At 31.4% G+C, this 17,413-nt stretch overlaps 4 protein-coding genes across 7 annotated transcripts; 2 read left to right on the forward strand and 2 right to left on the reverse strand.

Annotated features, from left to right (window-relative positions):
• Positions 1-1,568: 1,568 nt before the first annotated feature.
• SRPK (SR splicing factor protein kinase) lies at positions 1,569-5,457 on the reverse strand. 2 transcript variants are annotated; one of them, XM_069118375.1, is made up of 6 exons: positions 4,788-5,457; positions 4,225-4,420; positions 3,829-4,144; positions 3,093-3,671; positions 2,726-3,020; positions 1,569-2,645 (listed from the first exon to the last, which is right to left on the reverse strand). In XM_069118375.1, exons 1-6 carry the CDS (start codon positions 5,006-5,008, stop codon positions 2,354-2,356), a joined length of 1,899 nt encoding a protein of 632 aa, XP_068974476.1. In that variant the 5' UTR covers positions 5,009-5,457; the 3' UTR covers positions 1,569-2,353. The 2 variants fall into 2 exon arrangements, with proteins under 2 accessions (XP_068974476.1, XP_068974467.1); XM_069118366.1 differs by having other exon boundaries at positions 4,225-4,438.
• Positions 5,458-5,871: 414 nt separating this feature from the next.
• Positions 5,872-7,856, forward strand: LOC138182545 (ataxin-3). 3 transcript variants are annotated; one of them, XM_069118522.1, is made up of 6 exons: positions 5,872-6,066; positions 6,131-6,305; positions 6,480-6,616; positions 6,827-6,981; positions 7,047-7,166; positions 7,291-7,856. In XM_069118522.1, exons 1-6 carry the CDS (start codon positions 6,059-6,061, stop codon positions 7,710-7,712), a joined length of 1,017 nt encoding a protein of 338 aa, XP_068974623.1. In that variant the 5' UTR covers positions 5,872-6,058; the 3' UTR covers positions 7,713-7,856. The 3 variants fall into 3 exon arrangements, with proteins under 3 accessions (XP_068974623.1, XP_068974613.1, XP_068974633.1); XM_069118512.1 differs by having other exon boundaries at positions 5,875-6,066; positions 6,141-6,305; XM_069118532.1 differs by lacking the exon at positions 5,872-6,066 and having other exon boundaries at positions 6,169-6,305; positions 6,459-6,616.
• A 510-nt stretch (positions 7,857-8,366) lies between these two features.
• On the reverse strand, positions 8,367-9,863 carry LOC138182028 (piggyBac transposable element-derived protein 4-like). Its single transcript, XM_069117509.1, has 2 exons — positions 9,752-9,863; positions 8,367-9,685 (listed from the first exon to the last, which is right to left on the reverse strand). Exons 1-2 carry the CDS (start codon positions 9,861-9,863, stop codon positions 8,367-8,369), a joined length of 1,431 nt encoding a protein of 476 aa, XP_068973610.1.
• A 737-nt stretch (positions 9,864-10,600) lies between these two features.
• Unr (cold shock domain-containing Unr) lies at positions 10,601-17,407 on the forward strand. The gene is made up of 11 exons (XM_069118333.1): positions 10,601-10,743; positions 11,888-13,174; positions 13,260-13,439; positions 13,533-13,723; positions 13,815-14,025; positions 14,108-14,337; positions 14,405-14,666; positions 14,742-14,978; positions 15,050-15,255; positions 15,348-15,932; positions 16,025-17,407. The coding sequence occupies exons 2-11, from the start codon at positions 12,779-12,781 to the stop codon at positions 16,191-16,193; spliced, it is 2,667 nt and encodes an 888-aa protein (XP_068974434.1). The 5' UTR covers positions 10,601-10,743; positions 11,888-12,778; the 3' UTR covers positions 16,194-17,407.
• The last annotated feature ends 6 nt before the right edge of the window (positions 17,408-17,413 follow it).

The raw sequence follows: 17,413 nt of genomic DNA on the forward strand, positions 1-17,413 counted from the left end.
ATGATCGGTTACCAATCATCAGCTAGAAGGACGGCCGTGCAAAAATTCGAGATGTACTTTGGAAAAGATATTCTTCCATGCAATTCCTTGTGTCCTTGTTATTTACTGCACTGTTTCCGGATTTCACTGGCCGCGTTTCATAAAATAATATCGGTGTATATAACTACGATAACTTCGGTTGCGTACTGTACAAATTCAACACGATTGCCATCATCAGTCCCAAGATCATAATTACGGTGGGATCACATGATTACACGGGGATGGTTAAGCAAGTACGATAATGTGAAATGAAGAGCTTGAATTTCATCGATCACAGTACAGGTAGAAGAGGCATTTTCGTTAAGGATATGCATAGAAATAAAATAAAATAAAACAAATATTCTTACGACCTGAATCATGTATCTCTATTAAATATTGTAAAAGTCAACATCAACAATCCCATATCTTTCCTTTCATTTTTCGAAAGTACGAATATTAAATGTTAAAGTGAATTATGGATTAAACTACTAGAGTAGTCTCTTTTTAAGACTCATCGATTTACAAACTCTTAACAAAAATAAACGTAACTATATTTAAATAGCTTACTTTAACTAATTATTTTCCTCTTTTACCCGGAATAAATATATTCTCAACTAATGAAACGTAGTTAATAATAACTGTCCTTTTCATATGCATCTCTACCAGTTTCATTCAAAATGCTTTTTAACTACTCAGTTTTTTGATGATGAAATGATTTTAAATTGGCAGACACAGCGAAACAGAACATTCGTTTGGAAGCATAAACAGAATTCAACAACACAAATATATTTGTGATGTTGAATGTTCACTAGTTCAATGATCGTACTGTTTCGCTATCTTTATTATAAAATAGAAGACAATTTATCGGCAGAGAGCTTAATAATCAGTCAATAGCTCGAAGTAAAGAAGGTCGCGCAGAACTTAACATCGTATCTCCTTTACCATGGTTATTTTATGTTTACCGAAATTTCAGTCATGATGTAGAAACTAGTCTCCCTTTTTCATAATTGTACAATATGTATATGATACACGCTTCTCAGCAGTATAAAGAAATGTATAATAAATAAAAGTGAACGAAAATATATACCACAAATGTTGAATGCCTCGGTTATTGTTCGAAATTCGACAGTGTATATGCATTTGCAATAATTCCATTACAAATTCATTTTTTGATACCTATAAGTTTATTATTTATGTGATAGTTAAAATTTATAATTATTGTAAGATTACTGTATATTACTACAAGCTCGAATCCTTTCGTCTGGTTTATTTACTGTAGTTGAATAAAGTATGCACTGTCTTATTCCGAAACATATCTGTTGTTTTACCAAGAATCTGGCGACCAACTCTTAATTATACTAACAATATATGTATTTCTGCATTCATTGAATTTGTACAAAGATTCAGTTCCTTAAACACACGTTCCGGTATGTGTTATGAGTATCTTTTTAATCAGTATAGAGACAATGATAGTAATGATTATTAAATTTTTTCTGAACACACACTAATTAAGCACAAGGAGAGATCACAGAGAAAAAACCTGCTATTAGTAAATTTCGAATAATCAATTTAATGAAAAAGAAATATTTTAATGAAAATTTCAATATTCGTTATAATACAACAATGGGCTTGCCCTTCCTTAAAGTACATTATGAGTAGGTCCCATGACTCTTGGGATATTTTATAAATTAAGTGACAAGTAGTATAAAGGATAATATAACGATGACCATGTAAAATAATAAAGTACTACGAAATTTTAATTTAAGGTAGCATTATACTAAATGAAAAACATGATTTAACAAATTTATAAATACACAAGTAGGCAGCCATCGTCGAGAGTGTTACAATTAGAAGCATACTCAACTGCAGCAAATATTGGAATTTGGTGGAATGTAGCAAGTTCTTTCTTTTCCAATTGTCCCAATATTAAATATCTCCTTTGCTGTATGAAATTAGTCATAATCACGTGGACATAAATGATAATCAAAATTACCAACAGCTAAAAAAGGTAAAAATCATTTCTAAATTATAATTTATAAAATATATTTTTAATAATTTTGCATTCTATAATATTAAATATTATAACATTATTACATTATGTATGTATATTATAATAATATTATAATATTAAATATTAAATAATTTTATACTGTGCGTTTTCTTCAGTGGTGATACACTCGTCACGCAAGAATAAAGCTATATGTATAATGCGAAAGAACCTGACCATTGTCGGTCGTTGCCTCTTGTCACACTCCCGACATATGTATAATTACATCAGGATGGTAGAAGTGTAGTTGTGTTGAAGAATTTAAAGATAAAACAATAAAAAAAATGATCACTTTTTGATTTTCAGCCACGGATGCTTCAGGCACTCTGCTGCTGTAGCTCGCATACTCGGGTCAAACTCTAGCATCGGAACTAGGAACTCTTCAAATTCGCGCGCTTCTCTTGGCGACCAATCGTACTTTTCTGTGAGCACCTCGTACAGTCCCCAAGGTTTTAGTCCAGTAATCCGCTTCAGTTCACCTTTCTTATTGAAGTACATTTTTGAGTTTTTGCCAGAAAGAGCAATATGTCTTGGTATATCTCCAAGCAATTCAATAATATGTGCTAAATGATCTTCGTCTCTGTAATAAAGAAGCAAAATGTACTTTATAATGATGCTAATAAATAATTTTAAACAATTACAAAAAAGATGATGCTTTACCTGCAATAATAATTACCACTATGTGGTTCAAAGAGATAATCACCAGTCGCTAGTTCAAATGCCATACAGGCAGTGGACCATATATCTGCAGATGTATCATATCCAGAGCCTAATAACACTTCTAATGATCTATACTGACGAGTTTGAATATCATCTGTAAATTTTCTGTAGACCCAACATGCATTACCAAGATCTGCTATTTTTACTTCAACATCACATTCTACTAGGGCGGGATCTAAAGGAGCTACGCATGCTCTTTTCAATTGTTTACTTTCAGGTGGATGTAAATTGCGACCTATAAAAAATAATAAATGTAAAGTTATTGTAATTATTTATAAGTTATATAATATAGTACTGTAAATTTTACCCTCACTACACTCGTCTGTATCGTCATGATCAGGTGAATGTACTTCTTCACCACAATTCTTCTCTATGTCACATGAGTTTGCATTTTCCATTTTTTCAGGTTGTTGAGGTAATTGATTTTCTGCTTTCTCTTCAGCTGTTAAACTATCTACACCATTTATGTGTAATGAAGGTGCTGATGGTTCTAAGATATCAGGTGAACCTTTGCTTTCAGTATTATCTTCTATACTTTCTGTATTTATGTCTTGATCTGGACTATTTGTTTCTAATTCTCCATTTGCTCTTGTACTATTTGCAAGTTTATCTTGTTCTTCAAGTTCTTCTATTTGTTCCATTTGTTTCTTTAATAATTCATTTTGACGTTTCGCTTTCTTCTTAAGCTTTTTCTTTTTATTTTTTGACATTTTAGAATTAGGAGTAGGTTCTTGGAATTCCTTTGGTGCAGTTGAGATTAAAGATACTGGCAACTTCATTCCAAGTGAATGTAATTCTGTAGCTTCACAAGCCAATTTTCTTATATAAGCTTCATCAACACAAACAAGGACATTTTCGGGTTTGATGTCTGTATGAATAATTTTACCTAAAAAAGAAAAGTATTTTATGCTAGTAATTAATTCCTATGATAATAATGTTAAATATTTCAAATTTAAATCATGTTAGAATAACCTATTGACACAAATTGTATCCAGTATAGTAATATTAAATACTAAACACGGTTTTCATTAAGAAAATCTTACATTTATTGTGTAGATAATCAAGACCTTCAAGAACTTGTCTGATGATACGTTTAACATTGTTTCTTGGAATTCCTCTATAGTTGGATTTGATGATCAATTTTAGAAGATTATGCCCAAGCACTTCAAATACCATGCAAACATGCAAACCATTAATGCCACTGATCTTGAAGTCATTGAGTAACTGGACGGTTTTATTGCGTTTAGGATCACTGGGATCTATATCACGCACATCTTTTAATAATTTAATTTCATCCAATGCAGTTTCAGTAAAATGAGATGCAGATTTGACGACTTTAAGTGCCACAAATCGTTTATCCTGAAGAACACATTTTAGAACATTCCACTTATAATTTTACCGAACAAAAAAATGCCTTTTATTATAAATCAGATATATACCTGTAAATCCCAACAAAGCCAGACTGTTGAGAAATGACCCCAACCAAGTTTACGAGTTACATGATAACGATTTAAGAATAAATCTCCTATTTTAACAGGATGATATCCTCCTTTACAATAGTCACTACTGTCCTCTTGTTCTTCATCCTCACTACTGTATACTTCATCACCATCCTCCATTGTTTCGTTACTTGAGCTATGACATGGTTCCAATCTGTAAGTTCCAGTTAGGAAAGGTAGGGAGCAAGTCGAATCAAAAAATAAAAGACTACAGACTGCTTTCAAAAATTTTCATGGGGATTTCAACAGATAAAAGTTTCTAAATTAAATTATTCCATAATAAAACGGAACACAACGAAATACATTTATTCAAATATTTATTATATTTCGCAAGAGTTATCGAATGATAAAATTTATCCATGTTGCTGTGTAAAAAAGATTTTGATAGAAAGTTTGATGGAACTTTCATATCATATCAACGACATTTACATAAATAACAAAATGACAGTAAGAATAGTATCAACATAATAGAATAAAATGACATATTAAAGAAACTCAGATACCTGTTTCCATTGTCACTGGAATATGGTCTCTGTGCAGAAGCATCCTGATAGAAACCCGATCCTTGTCCTTGTTGAGTAGCCGATGCTTTCGAGCATTGAGCTCCTGATGTTTCTGATTCATCTTGAGCGTTACCCTTTCCTTTTCGCTTACTTGGCTTGTGCCTTTTTTTTTTGGCCTGTATTGCTAGGACTCGCCTGTTCACGTCTGTCTTTGCACTCATACCGTTCTCTGCACCTCGATTCGTCGGGCCGCTTTCGTCTCTTTCTTTAACACTTCTCACACTTCCGTCTTCGCTTCTTTCCGTAATTTTTCGTTTCAATGGAGGCACTTACACCCGTTACCGTCACCCACCCCGGGTTTACGAACGATATGATTATGATGCGGTTTATTATCGTCTCATTTCTGCGCTGTGCCGCGCACTTCGTTCGGCGGTTGTTTGAGTATGGCCGCCCCCGCCCACTCACAATCTTCTACTTCTCCCTTCGTTAATGCTTGTTACTCGATAATTCAGTATACTTTTCTATCCCGTGGTAGGAATCGAGCTTCCAATTCGATCTAAAGCCTTTAAATAATTATTTTATAGTTTCTGATGCTTCGGTTATTCTAAAGTCTCTGTTCTATCCTTTGATGAAATTCATAGAGTACTCTGTACTTAGCTTAAGGTTTCCTTTGGTGAAACTTGAAACACGTTTCGATGAATAATGTATTAATCACATCGCAGCCAATCAAAAATAATGTTTAGTATCAGCTAGTATCATATTATATAACGATACATACCAATTATAATTAACACATATATAATCAATGGAAGCACATTATACGAAATATATCTAAATTAATCTCTTATATTTTGTATAAAATTCTTCTGTATTTTTTCATTATGCTCAGATTAAGATCTTATATAAGAAATCATTTATGTATAAAATAATTTCTACGTTTATCTATATAAATAGTTTCTATATAAAAAAATTAGATAATTATTAATAGTACGCATGAATAACGGATTTTAAATGAGGAACATTTAGTTATAATTGTACAACTATAGAATTTGTTACAAGATGGCAATACTATATACGTGAATCATAATATCCAAAAGTACCGCCAACTGTATATGACACATTTCTGGTTATAACCAAAAAATATTTTTGTGGGTGACGTTTGATCGTAGAATCTTCTTAGATTTTTCGACGTATGATTTGGTTATTACTTAATATTTATATGTCCCACGCACTACGTTAAAGAAGTGTTAATAAAATGGACACCATATTTCATGAAAAGGTAAATAATAATATACATGAGTATCTAATGACTTTCTCCAATGTAAATCGTTTTAACGGCAAAGTTTATTACAGCAAGAAGGATTTTTATGCGCACAACATTGTTTAAACGCACTTCTACAAGGACCATATTACAATGCTGTAGATCTTGCTAGTTTAGGTCATCAAATGGATGAAGAGGAGAGGATAAGAATGGCAGAATCTGGTGTTGACAGCGAAGATTATAAACTTTTTTTAGAGGTGAATCTGTGCATTGTAGATATTTTACATCTTTTATTGCAATATATTGCATAATATAACAACAAATTATAACTTTTTAAACATTCTATGATATTCGTCAATTTATTTTATTTGAAATATTAATATGTACTAATAATATCATATGTGGTAAAGGGCATTAATTATTTTGCTTAGCAACCATCAGGAAACATGGATGACAGTGGATACTTCTCAGTTCAAGTAATCAGTAGTGCGTTAAAAGTTTGGGGATTGGAGTTAATTCCATATAATAGTACGGAATCTGCAGCTATAATGGCACAGAACGATCCTTTGTATGTTACTTAATTGTTTCTAATTCATTTAAGAGATAGTTTAAAGATATTTATTAAGTATAATTATTTTGTATCACTATAAATGGAGAAATTAATATATAATTTATATTTATATGTTATATATATATATGCATGAATTATTATATATCAAAACTTACAGTTAAATTTTATTATTTATGTATAAATTTAAAAGAGGCCTATTATTTTTAGAGAAATGAAAGCATATATTTGTAACTACAAAGGTCATTGGTTCACTATAAGAAAAATCGGAAGACAATGGTTTAATTTAAATTCAGTACTAAGTGGGCCAGAACTTATATCGGATACTTATCTTTCAATGTATTTAGCCCAGTTGTTACAAGAAGGTAAACATCTTAATGAAATATAGTAAAGAACAAAATTATATATAGGTAATTACATATTTTTATAGGTTATTCTATTTTTATTGTTATTGGTGCACTTCCACAATGTACTGCAGATGATATTCTTATGAAAAATCCAATAGAACCTATGTCAAAAGGACAAACATCATTAAGAACAAAACCAAAAGGTTATTATCTAGGTATCAAAGGAAAAAATAATGAATTTCTAAATACTGTTCATTCTAGAAGAAATTGTATTATTTCACAATAGCATATTTTCTTCTACTACATTGAGCATTTTTCGTTTTACAGCTGTAAGTAATAATGTGATATCAAATACGTTTACCAGAACATTAACTAGTAAAGAAAAGGTACCGACAAGCAAGTTACAAGAAAAGATAATTCCCATAAAAATTGAGAAAATTGATGAAGATGATGATGAAAATACAGAATTACAAAGAGCACTTCAATTAAGTTTTGAAGAGAATAAAAGAAACGATGTAGATAAATATCTTAAATTAAGTTTGGATTTTCATGATTACAATAAAAAAGCATGTGGGACTGATGACACAGATGAGGACGATGATTTAAGGAGGGCTCTTCAATTAAGTTTAGAGTGTGCTACTGCTCCTTCAACGCCAGAATCTGAAGACTTACACTGGCATCAATTAAATCACTTTGGTACATACTCAAGAACGTCAAATGGAGAAACTTCACAGAAATTGAATATTTAATAATATGTGCAAGAATATTTTTAATATTATATTAAAATAAATTTTATTTGTAAATTATAAATAACTAGTTACTTTGTGTAGTATGGATAAGTATTTCAAGAATAAATATATAAATAAAAGATCTGTACATGTTATAAGTTTTAATTGACTGCATTACTGGTTTATTTTACCAATGCTTAATCTTATTGTCATTTAACCCTTAGAGTGCTGAATACTCGCGGCCTATGCGGTCCGTACGGACGGCGCACAGCCAGCGTTGACGATCGCTGTGGACGGAGTACTTTTTCGCTAGACTGAACTCTGTTGATTGACTATTCAAAGCGCAAATCGTAATAAGTTATAGTAATTCTTTTGCATGAGATTAAATGATTCAAGAGCGTTATTTTTTAGTATTAATTATTTATTATAAACACAAGTTAATAATTCAGTTGTATGTGAAAAATTTCAAAACAATTATCAATACATAATTCGACATCGCATTTTCTGCATTCGTATTGCGTGTCGCTCCTTCTCTTATTTTTCACACAAACAACACATTTTCTTCTTGATAATTGTATTGTGCCGGCACGATTAGGGCATTCTGATGGAAAATGCCTATCAATTAAACGAAATGGTAAATCCTCAGACTTTCTCTTTCCTCCTCCTACCATGCTTCTACGTTGGAAATATTTTCGTAAAATCTCTTATCAACGCTAAATGAAATTCACTAAATTTTTGTTTCGAAGCAGTAGATTTTTGATATAAAATATATGTATTGTATATAGCTAAATCTAACAAGTGGAAAAATAATTTTTTGTACCACTTTATAGTTTTCCATAGGGAATTAAGTGTATTCAAAATCATATCAACTCTATTTACAGCACCCATGTTGGAATTATAGTCGGCAATACATGATGGTTTCTTCTTATATAATCCTATACGATAATCCCCTTTCTCAGATTCAATCAATGCAGCTGCATGTACAGAAGACAACATCCAAACCTCCTTTTTATCATGCCATTTCATTGCCAATAAAATGCCAGTCGATCGGTAGTACATTTCTCCTCTCTTCAACTTTTCTTCCATGTGGGGCATATCTCTCCTATTTTTACGAATAGTTCCAAATGCGTTGGTTTCGTTTTCGTGTAATAAGGTATATAAACATGGACTCGTGTACCAATTATCCGTAATTAGTGTATGGCCCTTTCCAAGATATGACTGAAGCAGCGTCATCACATCTCCAGAAATTCCAATGGCTGTGTTACTTCTACTAATGTTTGTTTTTTGTCCAGTATAAATTATGAAGTCCAATACATAATTAGTTTTATAGTCACTAAGGAGAAATAATTTAATGCCGAACCTACTTCTCTTGGATGGTATAAACTGTTTAAAATAACATCTACCCTTGTATAGCAGAAGACTTTCGTTGATGCATAGATTTTCGTAAGGTGCAAATGACTGTAAAAAGGAAATCTTTAATTTATCGATTACTGGTCGTATTTTTGCTAAAGGATCGTCACTTGCTGTATTATTATCGTTAAAGTGCAACATTTGTAATAATACCATGTATCGATCTTGTGTCATTATTTTGCGGAAAATATTATTTTTCAACAGTTCGTCCGTAGACCAATATTCTCTCAAAGACAGTTTCTTCGAACGCGGCATTAGCATTGAAATGCATAAAAATACGTACATTTCAGGGACTGAAGCATCCTTCCAATTCATCAAAAGGGAATTCTTTTTATATGCTGTACACTGTTGTACGCATTTGAAATAATTGTTTGCCTGCTCGGTAATTTGAGCGACTAATTCTTCCGAAAATATCATTTGAAAGACGTCTAAAGGTGTTGATTCTGGGTTCAGATTTCCTTTTACTCCTGCATTTTGTTCGTCAAAGATATGTAGTTTAGGCATTAAATTCGTTTTTGACCACAATAATATCCCTGTTTGATAAGAGGTCTCGATATTTGCAGGTACTTCTGAACTTTCCTCTTCTGAAGATGTACTTAGTGTTCTGGGCCGTTTTCTATTTATTCTTCTTTAATCGATCGATTCTTCACTGTTTGATGATGGTAGATCAAACTGGTACACATCATTCATCAAATCGCCTGAATCGTAATCTTCTATTTCGCTGTCGTCTCTTGTAAAATATTCTCCAATATTACTTGCCATTTTGAAGGGTGTCACAAGTAAAAGATTATATAGGGCACTATCGTGAATATAGATTATATAGGGCATTATCTTGGACTCTCCGGTACGTGACGAGCCTCTGAGGTTCTTGGAAGTTGTTATAAATTGTCTTTATGCCGCAGATTTTCTGGGTGTCCTCGGTCATTGTCCGGTACGGAACAGTCCGCGAAACAGATGCGACTGTCCGCAAAACAGGTAGACAACTGCTATAACGAGGCATTATTGGCATTTGTTTACTGCCGTTACTAAGAAATGCATTTATATTTATCTCATACAAACGTAATAGTATTACTTCTGCGTAGGTGTTCGGAAAAATTGACAAACGCATATATGCGTCCTTAGTCCATGTCGGACACTTACAGAAAATGCATATATGTGTCCTTAGTCCACACCGATAGCTTTCGCCAGACGCATATATGCGTCCATAGCACTCTAAGGGTTAAAGAACACTCCATTTTGTATTTTTAGCACAAATATGAAACACTTGCTTTTTTGATAATTCCGGCAAAATATTAAACTTGACAGCTTTTCGAACGCACTTTAATATCATTGGTTTAAATTTTTCCTGGACATAACTCAAAAACGTTATGTTGAGAACACACTTTCATTTTCATGTGCACCCTATTTCTATAATCAACCAATTATTTATTCTTTATTAAATTTATTAGCTTTTAAATATAAATTTATAGTTTTCTACGATTAATAGGACTAGCGAATAATTGTTTTTGTAGCAATATTACCAGATGGCTATGAACCCAAATTTTTAGCTGTAGTCACTCTGTAGTTGCTCCTGTTTTGTATGTGAATACTGAATGTTGACATTCAACATGGCGGCATGTCGTCAGTGCTGTGCTGTGTCGTGGTGAGTTTTATAAATCTTTTTAAAGCTATTCGATTATGAGCTTTGCAATGAAACATTTATAATTAGCAGAATTATTTGCTTCCTGACAATTGTATATATATTTTATATGCATACGGGACTTTGATAAATCATTATGATACCCAAAGAAACGAGTGACCTCATAAAAAATTAGATTCTCGTAACTAGCGAGCATGTACAATATTTCAGATTTTTGTTTAGATACATCCTATAAACAGTTATCGTTATATTGAATTCAATATTATCTTGCATGAAATTCCGTTGAATGAAACGTCTGTTTATTTACTTTTTAAAGAAACTTGTAATTGCTTATATTGTTACATATATTTCAAACATTTTCATGTGGGTGTCCAAGTATTGCATCTCATTTACAGTAAAGTTCGAGAATTATGATTTAAATGATAAATTAATGATAAGGATGTTTTGACTAATTGCATCATATTGATAAATGAGACTTTGAATAAGAGTAAAATTTCGAAAAATAAATAAAAGACAATGAAGAAACAGTGCCAGTTGGAGTATAAAAAGTCAATGTCAAACTGGCAGTCAATTATTGTAAATATCTTATTTATCTCATATGTAACCACAAATAGATCACAAGAAATATATTTTAGAATGCTATATATATTTGAATATTGTGGGATGAAAAATATATATAATAACCTATATATACAAATGAGATATTATTCTTTTTATTTCTGATAACAATTTTTCTACTTTAGTTAGAATAACACTTCTGTTCTGAATTATGATATGTATAGCTAATAGAATTTTTTAATTTTGCATGTTGTAAAAGTTTATAATTATAAATTAAAATCATAATAAGAAACAAATAATTTAATTTTATATTCCACTATGTTTATAAAATAATGTATTACTACAAATGTATAATACTTTATCTAAGATACATAAACAATATTGTTTATTTTTTTATTTTAACATAAAGAATCTTCTTTAGATATAATCATATAACTTAGTATATTATTGTAGATGCTTTTTAAGTATTAAGAGGAAAAGTAATTACTTACTATTATTTTCATAAAGCTCATAATCATTATGATAATACATTTTTATTTCTTTAATGTGTGCTTGATTATATTAATTAAATAAATGTTTTTTATTTCAGCTTGTGTAATTGTTAGTTTAGGACATTTTTGAAACCAAGGCTCACTGTAAATTCCATAATTAAATGCTGAAGAAAGAAACGCTAACATAGAAATATTGGAACAACACAATCACACTCAGCACGCATTGAAGACATCTGAGGATTTTCAAGTCAACATTTATCTTTTAAATCTCCTATGTTTTTTGATTTACTCCTTTTATAAAGGATGACTGCTGTTTAAAAGGAACACAGTTGTTCTAGTGTACGCTAAATTGAGTAAATATCAAACAGTTGTTATAACATGTGCATACATATATGGAAAGTATCAATGGTCTATGACGTGCTAAGAATTTTGTACTTGTATTAATTCGTAAATCAACATTAACTATATTGTTCATTTGTATATTGTGTACACAAGCTTTGTGAGAAAGAGTTAGGTGAGCTATAAAGTGACCGTGATTGTGATTGCGGCTGAGATTGTGCTGCTCTTGACTAATAAAACACTTGTATTCGTATTTAAAGAGTGCCAATTTTGCACAGAGTTGCCTGGGTACTCTCTTATAAATAATTTATGACAAACGTCAAAATACTTTCAAACCCTTCCTTCCACTTCTTGGTCACAAAGGAGCCTGCATTTCTGCAGCATTTTAAAGAGCCTCTCTTCCTCTGTATTAAGTTCTTGTAACATTATAATAGTGAATGAAGATATAAGGTACCAAGAACCGTTCTGTGATATCTATGTTAACACTTAAATAATTGAAAAGACTAAAAATTTCTAAATATAAGTATATATATATAAATATATATTGTGGTGAAACAGAAGTGAACATAAAAGAAATTAAGTAATTGTTTCAAGAAAAGAGGAAAACTTATACGTAAAGATTACATTTAAAATTCTGCAAATTCGAGACAATGTCCAAAAATCCTCAGTGGAAAACGTTCCAGCCGCCAATCATGAACTCTGACCCTGCAATACTTGATTACAAGTCTATGACTATACCAAGTCCCAAAGTTATAACGGGATCACATCAACCAACAACCAATATCTACAGAAATGGTACCAATCATAGTGGTGATCATTATATGATGGATTCACCTCCTGGGAATGGAAAAAATTCTATACAATATGCTGGTTATCCCAACACTAAAATGTCACGTAATGAAGTTACCAGATTTCCTTTTGGAACATTTACAGGAATGGAAGGAGGTACTGGCTATACAGAAGAGCCAACAACAAATAATTCTACTTATCAAGATCAATTTGAGAATCAAGGACCTCGAGAAACTGGAATAATCGAAAAATTATTAGTAAGGATCTTGTTACTTATTCTTTATTAGCTTTTTAATATTTGTTTTACCATATAATAATTACAATACTATTATTTTCTTTTAGCATTCATATGGATTTATACAGTGCTGTGAAAGACAAGCAAGGTTGTTCTTTCATTTTAGCCAATTTAGTGGTAATATAGAACACTTAAAAATTGGAGATCCCGTTGAATTTGAAATGACTTATGATCGACGGACAGGCAAACCTATTGCTAGTATTGTTAGTAAGATTGCTCCAGAAGTGGTTAGTATATCATTAATATATTTACACAAAAATTATCTAAAGTATTAAATATAATATACAAAGAGCACAGAATCACATAAATATATGATATAGGTGCTAAATGAAGAAAGAGTACTTGGAAATGTAACAACAGAATTGCATACAAATGGTGATACACAAGGACGTATCAGTTATGAAAATCGTGGAGAGTGTTTTTTTCTGCCATATACGAAAGATGATGTTGAAGGCAATGTTACTTTGCGTGCTGGTGACAGAGTATCATTTCAAATTGCTGAGACTCAACGGTAAATCATTTATTCATTATCAAATTTTATCATATTTATACATTATAAATTGTCGCAGAATACAGAGTTAATGCAATACTGCTAATTACAGTGGAAATTTGGGTGCATGTCATGTAAGGTTGGAAAATCCAACACGTCCAGTTCGCTATCGTGGAGTTGTATGCTCGATGAAAGAAAATTTCGGCTTCATTGAACGTGCTGACGTAGTTAAGGAAATTTTCTTTCACTTTAGCGAAGCTAAATCTATGAAAGAAGAACTTAGACTAGGAGATGACGTTGAATTTACAATACAAATACGAAATGTATAAATATTTTCTTCATTTTACATGAACAATTATCGTGCGCGTTTCGTTGAGATAAATTTAATTATTGTTAATATTTCAGGGAAAAGAAGTAGCTTGTAATATTACTAAGCTACCACCTGGTTCAATAGTTTTTGAAGAAGTTAGCAATGAAGTAGTAAAAGGACAAGTATTGAAACCTCTGGAAAGGGGCACTGCAGCTCGTCATCAAAATGATCCATTGCCTGGAAGAATTCGATATAGAGATACACAGCATTCTGAAGTTGAGATTCCTTTTGGTGATAAAGATCAAAAAGGAGATTTTACTCTCAGGTATATTTATAGATATTTTTATTCATTTTTATTTTTCATTGAAATAATTATGACTTTATATTTGTAGACATGGGGACTGGGTCCAATTTCGTATTGCTACAGATACTAGAGATCAACTCAAGAGAGCTACTGAAATTTTATTGTTATCTGAATCTTTCACTGTATCCGGCGAAAGACGAGAACAAGGTATTATAGTTACACTCAAAGATGGATTTGGCTTTATTCGTTGTGTAGATCGAGATACACGACTTTTTTTCCACTTTAATGAAGTCTTGGATGTTGATAGAGAAATTAGTGTAGGAGATGAGGTCGAATTCACAGTAATTCAAGTAAGTATGATATACATATTTTTCGAAATTATTTTAACATTTTAAATATATTTTAATTAATTATCTTTATATTAGGACCCATCCTCTTCATTTTCAAACAATCGACAAAGTGCAATTAGGTTGAAGCATTTACCAGCTGGTACAGTTCAATTCGAAACAATTATAGAAAAAGATTTATTGGGTACTATAATTCAGGGTATAAATGGCGTTGTACCTGGTCTTATTGGATATACAAAAGAAAATCAACAAAAGAGCGTTATTTTCTTTAGTAAAGATTGTGATCCTAAGAATATTCCAAGACTTGGTGACAAGGTATATTAATATATATATATGTACTATTGTAATTTTATTAATGCATTTCTTTTAAAGTATTAGTGTTTCAGGTTCAATTTAGTATCTGTCAAGTAAAACGAAATAAAGAACTTGTTGCAGTTGACATATCTCTAGTGAACTCTTCTGGTGAAAAAACTCAAAATGGCAACAAAAAATTGAATGATCAAGTTTGTCAAGGTTTCATTGCTGCACTGAAAGATGGATTTGGTTTTATTGAGACTGTAAATCATGATAAAGAAATATTTTTTCACTTCAGGTGAATAATTAACATATACGTATTTAAGAAAATATTATTATATTTCTATATTTTTATCATCTTTTTATATTTTCATTATTTCTATTTTCTAGCAATTTTGAAGGGGATGTAGGAGCTTTGGAAGTAGGAGCTGATATTGAATGTACGATCAGTTCTGGAAATAGTAGAGGTAATGGTGGTTGCGTAGCCGCGGAATACGTCACATTGCTACCTCGTGGAAGCATTCCTAGGCCAACGCCAGTTAGCGAAGTACTTGATGGAACGGTTATTAGACCTTTACGAAGTGCAAATCCTGACCAGGCAGAGTATGCTGGTTTAATAAAGATAAATGCCGCTAATGAAGACGAAGATACTCCGGAATATGAATTTAGAATTATGGGACTTGTCAACAAACGCGAGCTATTACAAGCTGGTGATCCTGTACAATTACAGGTTGATTCGGCAGGTCACGCTTGTAATATCGTAGCAGTTAGGAAAAAGAGGAGAGCAACAGTTGATGCAGTGAAAGGTCCTTTCGGTTTTCTTGCTTATGAAGTTGATGAGGGTAAGAAGTTATTTTTCCACATGAGCGAAGTTCGAGATCATGCAATACTTCAACCAGGAGATCAGGTTGAATTCGTTTTGATTACGAATCAGCGTACTGGTAAATCATCTGCATGCAATGTAACGCGATTAAGGTGAATTTTTTAAATTGTTTACTTAAATATTTTCTTTTCGTTAATATCTTGATTAATTGATATATTATTCTATTTTCTTTATTATAATACAGTGATGCAGTTCAACAACGACCCGAACGTCTGATCAGCCGTTTACGTACTACATCTTTGGAAGACACAGGTCCTAAATTAACAATAGTTAGACAACCAAGAGGGCCAGACGGCACACGTGGATTTAGTCAGGAAAGATCCCAGCATACCCCTGGTGCCATCCAAGAGTAATGTCGTATTGAAAGGATTATTGCTTATCCAAATTGTAATCTACATTACTTGTTTTTAGTCCATACACTTCGGTACCGAGATTATTATTATTATAAGCATCGTAAACATTTGCCAAATTGAGACTAATGTGACAACAATAATAACATTGATAATAATCAATTGGATTTTCTTGTTGAGGAAAGAATATAAAATAAAACACAACGAGTCATTTTATCATCTTATAAAGTATAAAGATAATCAGAAAGGCAGTTTGTCTGAACCATTTCAATTTCTTTAAAAAATTTACTGAAAATCTTTTTTTCGAAAAGCATGTGGATTTTTATAATTGTGAACAATGGTTACGAAATATTATTAAAACTTTTAATTACTACATTTTCTTTTCAATAAAAAATTTTAAGATATTTCCTTCATTCAGTTTATTATAGGTACAGTTATAGATTGGAAAATAATTTAACATTGAACTGTTTGACAACCTGTCTGTTTGTAACGTTCAAAGATAATGTCCCGTCTGTCTTTATAAAAATATACGTACATGTTGATAAAATCTTTATTTATATTATTTTCTTTAGAATATTTGTTTTACCCGTAATGTGTATTGCGATCAGTTAAAATAATGTATAATAGTCGGAAATGAAATCATATGCAATACATGGCATATGTGATAATATTAATTGGCCATATAATCAAAAAAATTGAAGAAGACGCATTCGTATTATTTGCTAAAATTTGTGAATTTACATAATTTTTTAATGGAAGAAGCAGACATGTGTTTTCTACTATATAAATTATTGTAACATGTTACTCTATTGAGGAGAAAATGTCTATGAATTTGTAAAAAAAGTTACAACTGGCCAATTGTTTGTCCTAGATAATATATAACATATAAATATATATACATGTCGTTAAGTTCCTGATGCAGTCTCGTGTTATAAAATCAAACTAGTATTACGGATTCAGTCGATATATAATACAAAAAATTACAAAAAGTACTTATGCGAAGAATAAAAAAATTGCATTTTATAAGTTCTGCCATCAGAAACAGCAAGCGAGGTACACGTGGCATTATGTAGAAAATAGGAAAGGAGTAAAATAACAACTTGCATTAACGCAAGCACGATACAAACTAAACGTTTGTCAAAAACTCATGGATCCAACACATCATGTGCATACATATTGTAAAATTATTGATGAATAAACAGTGAAAATATCAGATATATCTT

This window comes from Bombus flavifrons, chromosome 1 (genome assembly GCF_040668555.2).
Source record: "Bombus flavifrons isolate JBK064 chromosome 1, iyBomFlav1_principal, whole genome shotgun sequence".
In the NCBI taxonomy this organism is placed as follows: domain Eukaryota; kingdom Metazoa; phylum Arthropoda; class Insecta; order Hymenoptera; family Apidae; genus Bombus; species Bombus flavifrons.

Coding starts and splice junctions, on each gene's coding strand:
- SRPK (XM_069118366.1), bottom strand. CDS start 5,008: ATGAGTGCAAAGACAGACGTGAACAGGCGAGTCCTAGCAATACAGGCC. Junction 4,439..4,787: donor TCCAGTGACAATGGAAACAG/GTATCTGAGTTT, acceptor TGGAACTTACAG/ATTGGAACCATGTCATAGCT. Junction 3,021..3,092: donor TACAGACGAGTGTAGTGAGG/GTAAAATTTACA, acceptor TATTTTTTATAG/GTCGCAATTTACATCCACCT.
- LOC138182545 (XM_069118512.1), top strand. CDS start 6,043: ATGGACACCATATTTCATGAAAAG. Junction 6,982..7,046: donor AGCCCAGTTGTTACAAGAAG/GTAAACATCTTA, acceptor ATATTTTTATAG/GTTATTCTATTTTTATTGTT. Junction 7,167..7,290: donor ATTAAGAACAAAACCAAAAG/GTTATTATCTAG, acceptor TTCGTTTTACAG/CTGTAAGTAATAATGTGATA.
- LOC138182028 (XM_069117509.1), bottom strand. CDS start 9,863: ATGGCAAGTAATATTGGAGAATATTTTACAAGAGACGACAGCGAAATA. Junction 9,686..9,751: donor TGATCTACCATCATCAAACA/GTGAAGAATCGA, acceptor GTACATCTTCAG/AAGAGGAAAGTTCAGAAGTA.
- Unr (XM_069118333.1), top strand. CDS start 12,779: ATGTCCAAAAATCCTCAGTGGAAAACGTTCCAGCCGCCAATCATGAAC. Junction 13,440..13,532: donor GTAAGATTGCTCCAGAAGTG/GTTAGTATATCA, acceptor TATATGATATAG/GTGCTAAATGAAGAAAGAGT. Junction 14,667..14,741: donor TCGAATTCACAGTAATTCAA/GTAAGTATGATA, acceptor TCTTTATATTAG/GACCCATCCTCTTCATTTTC.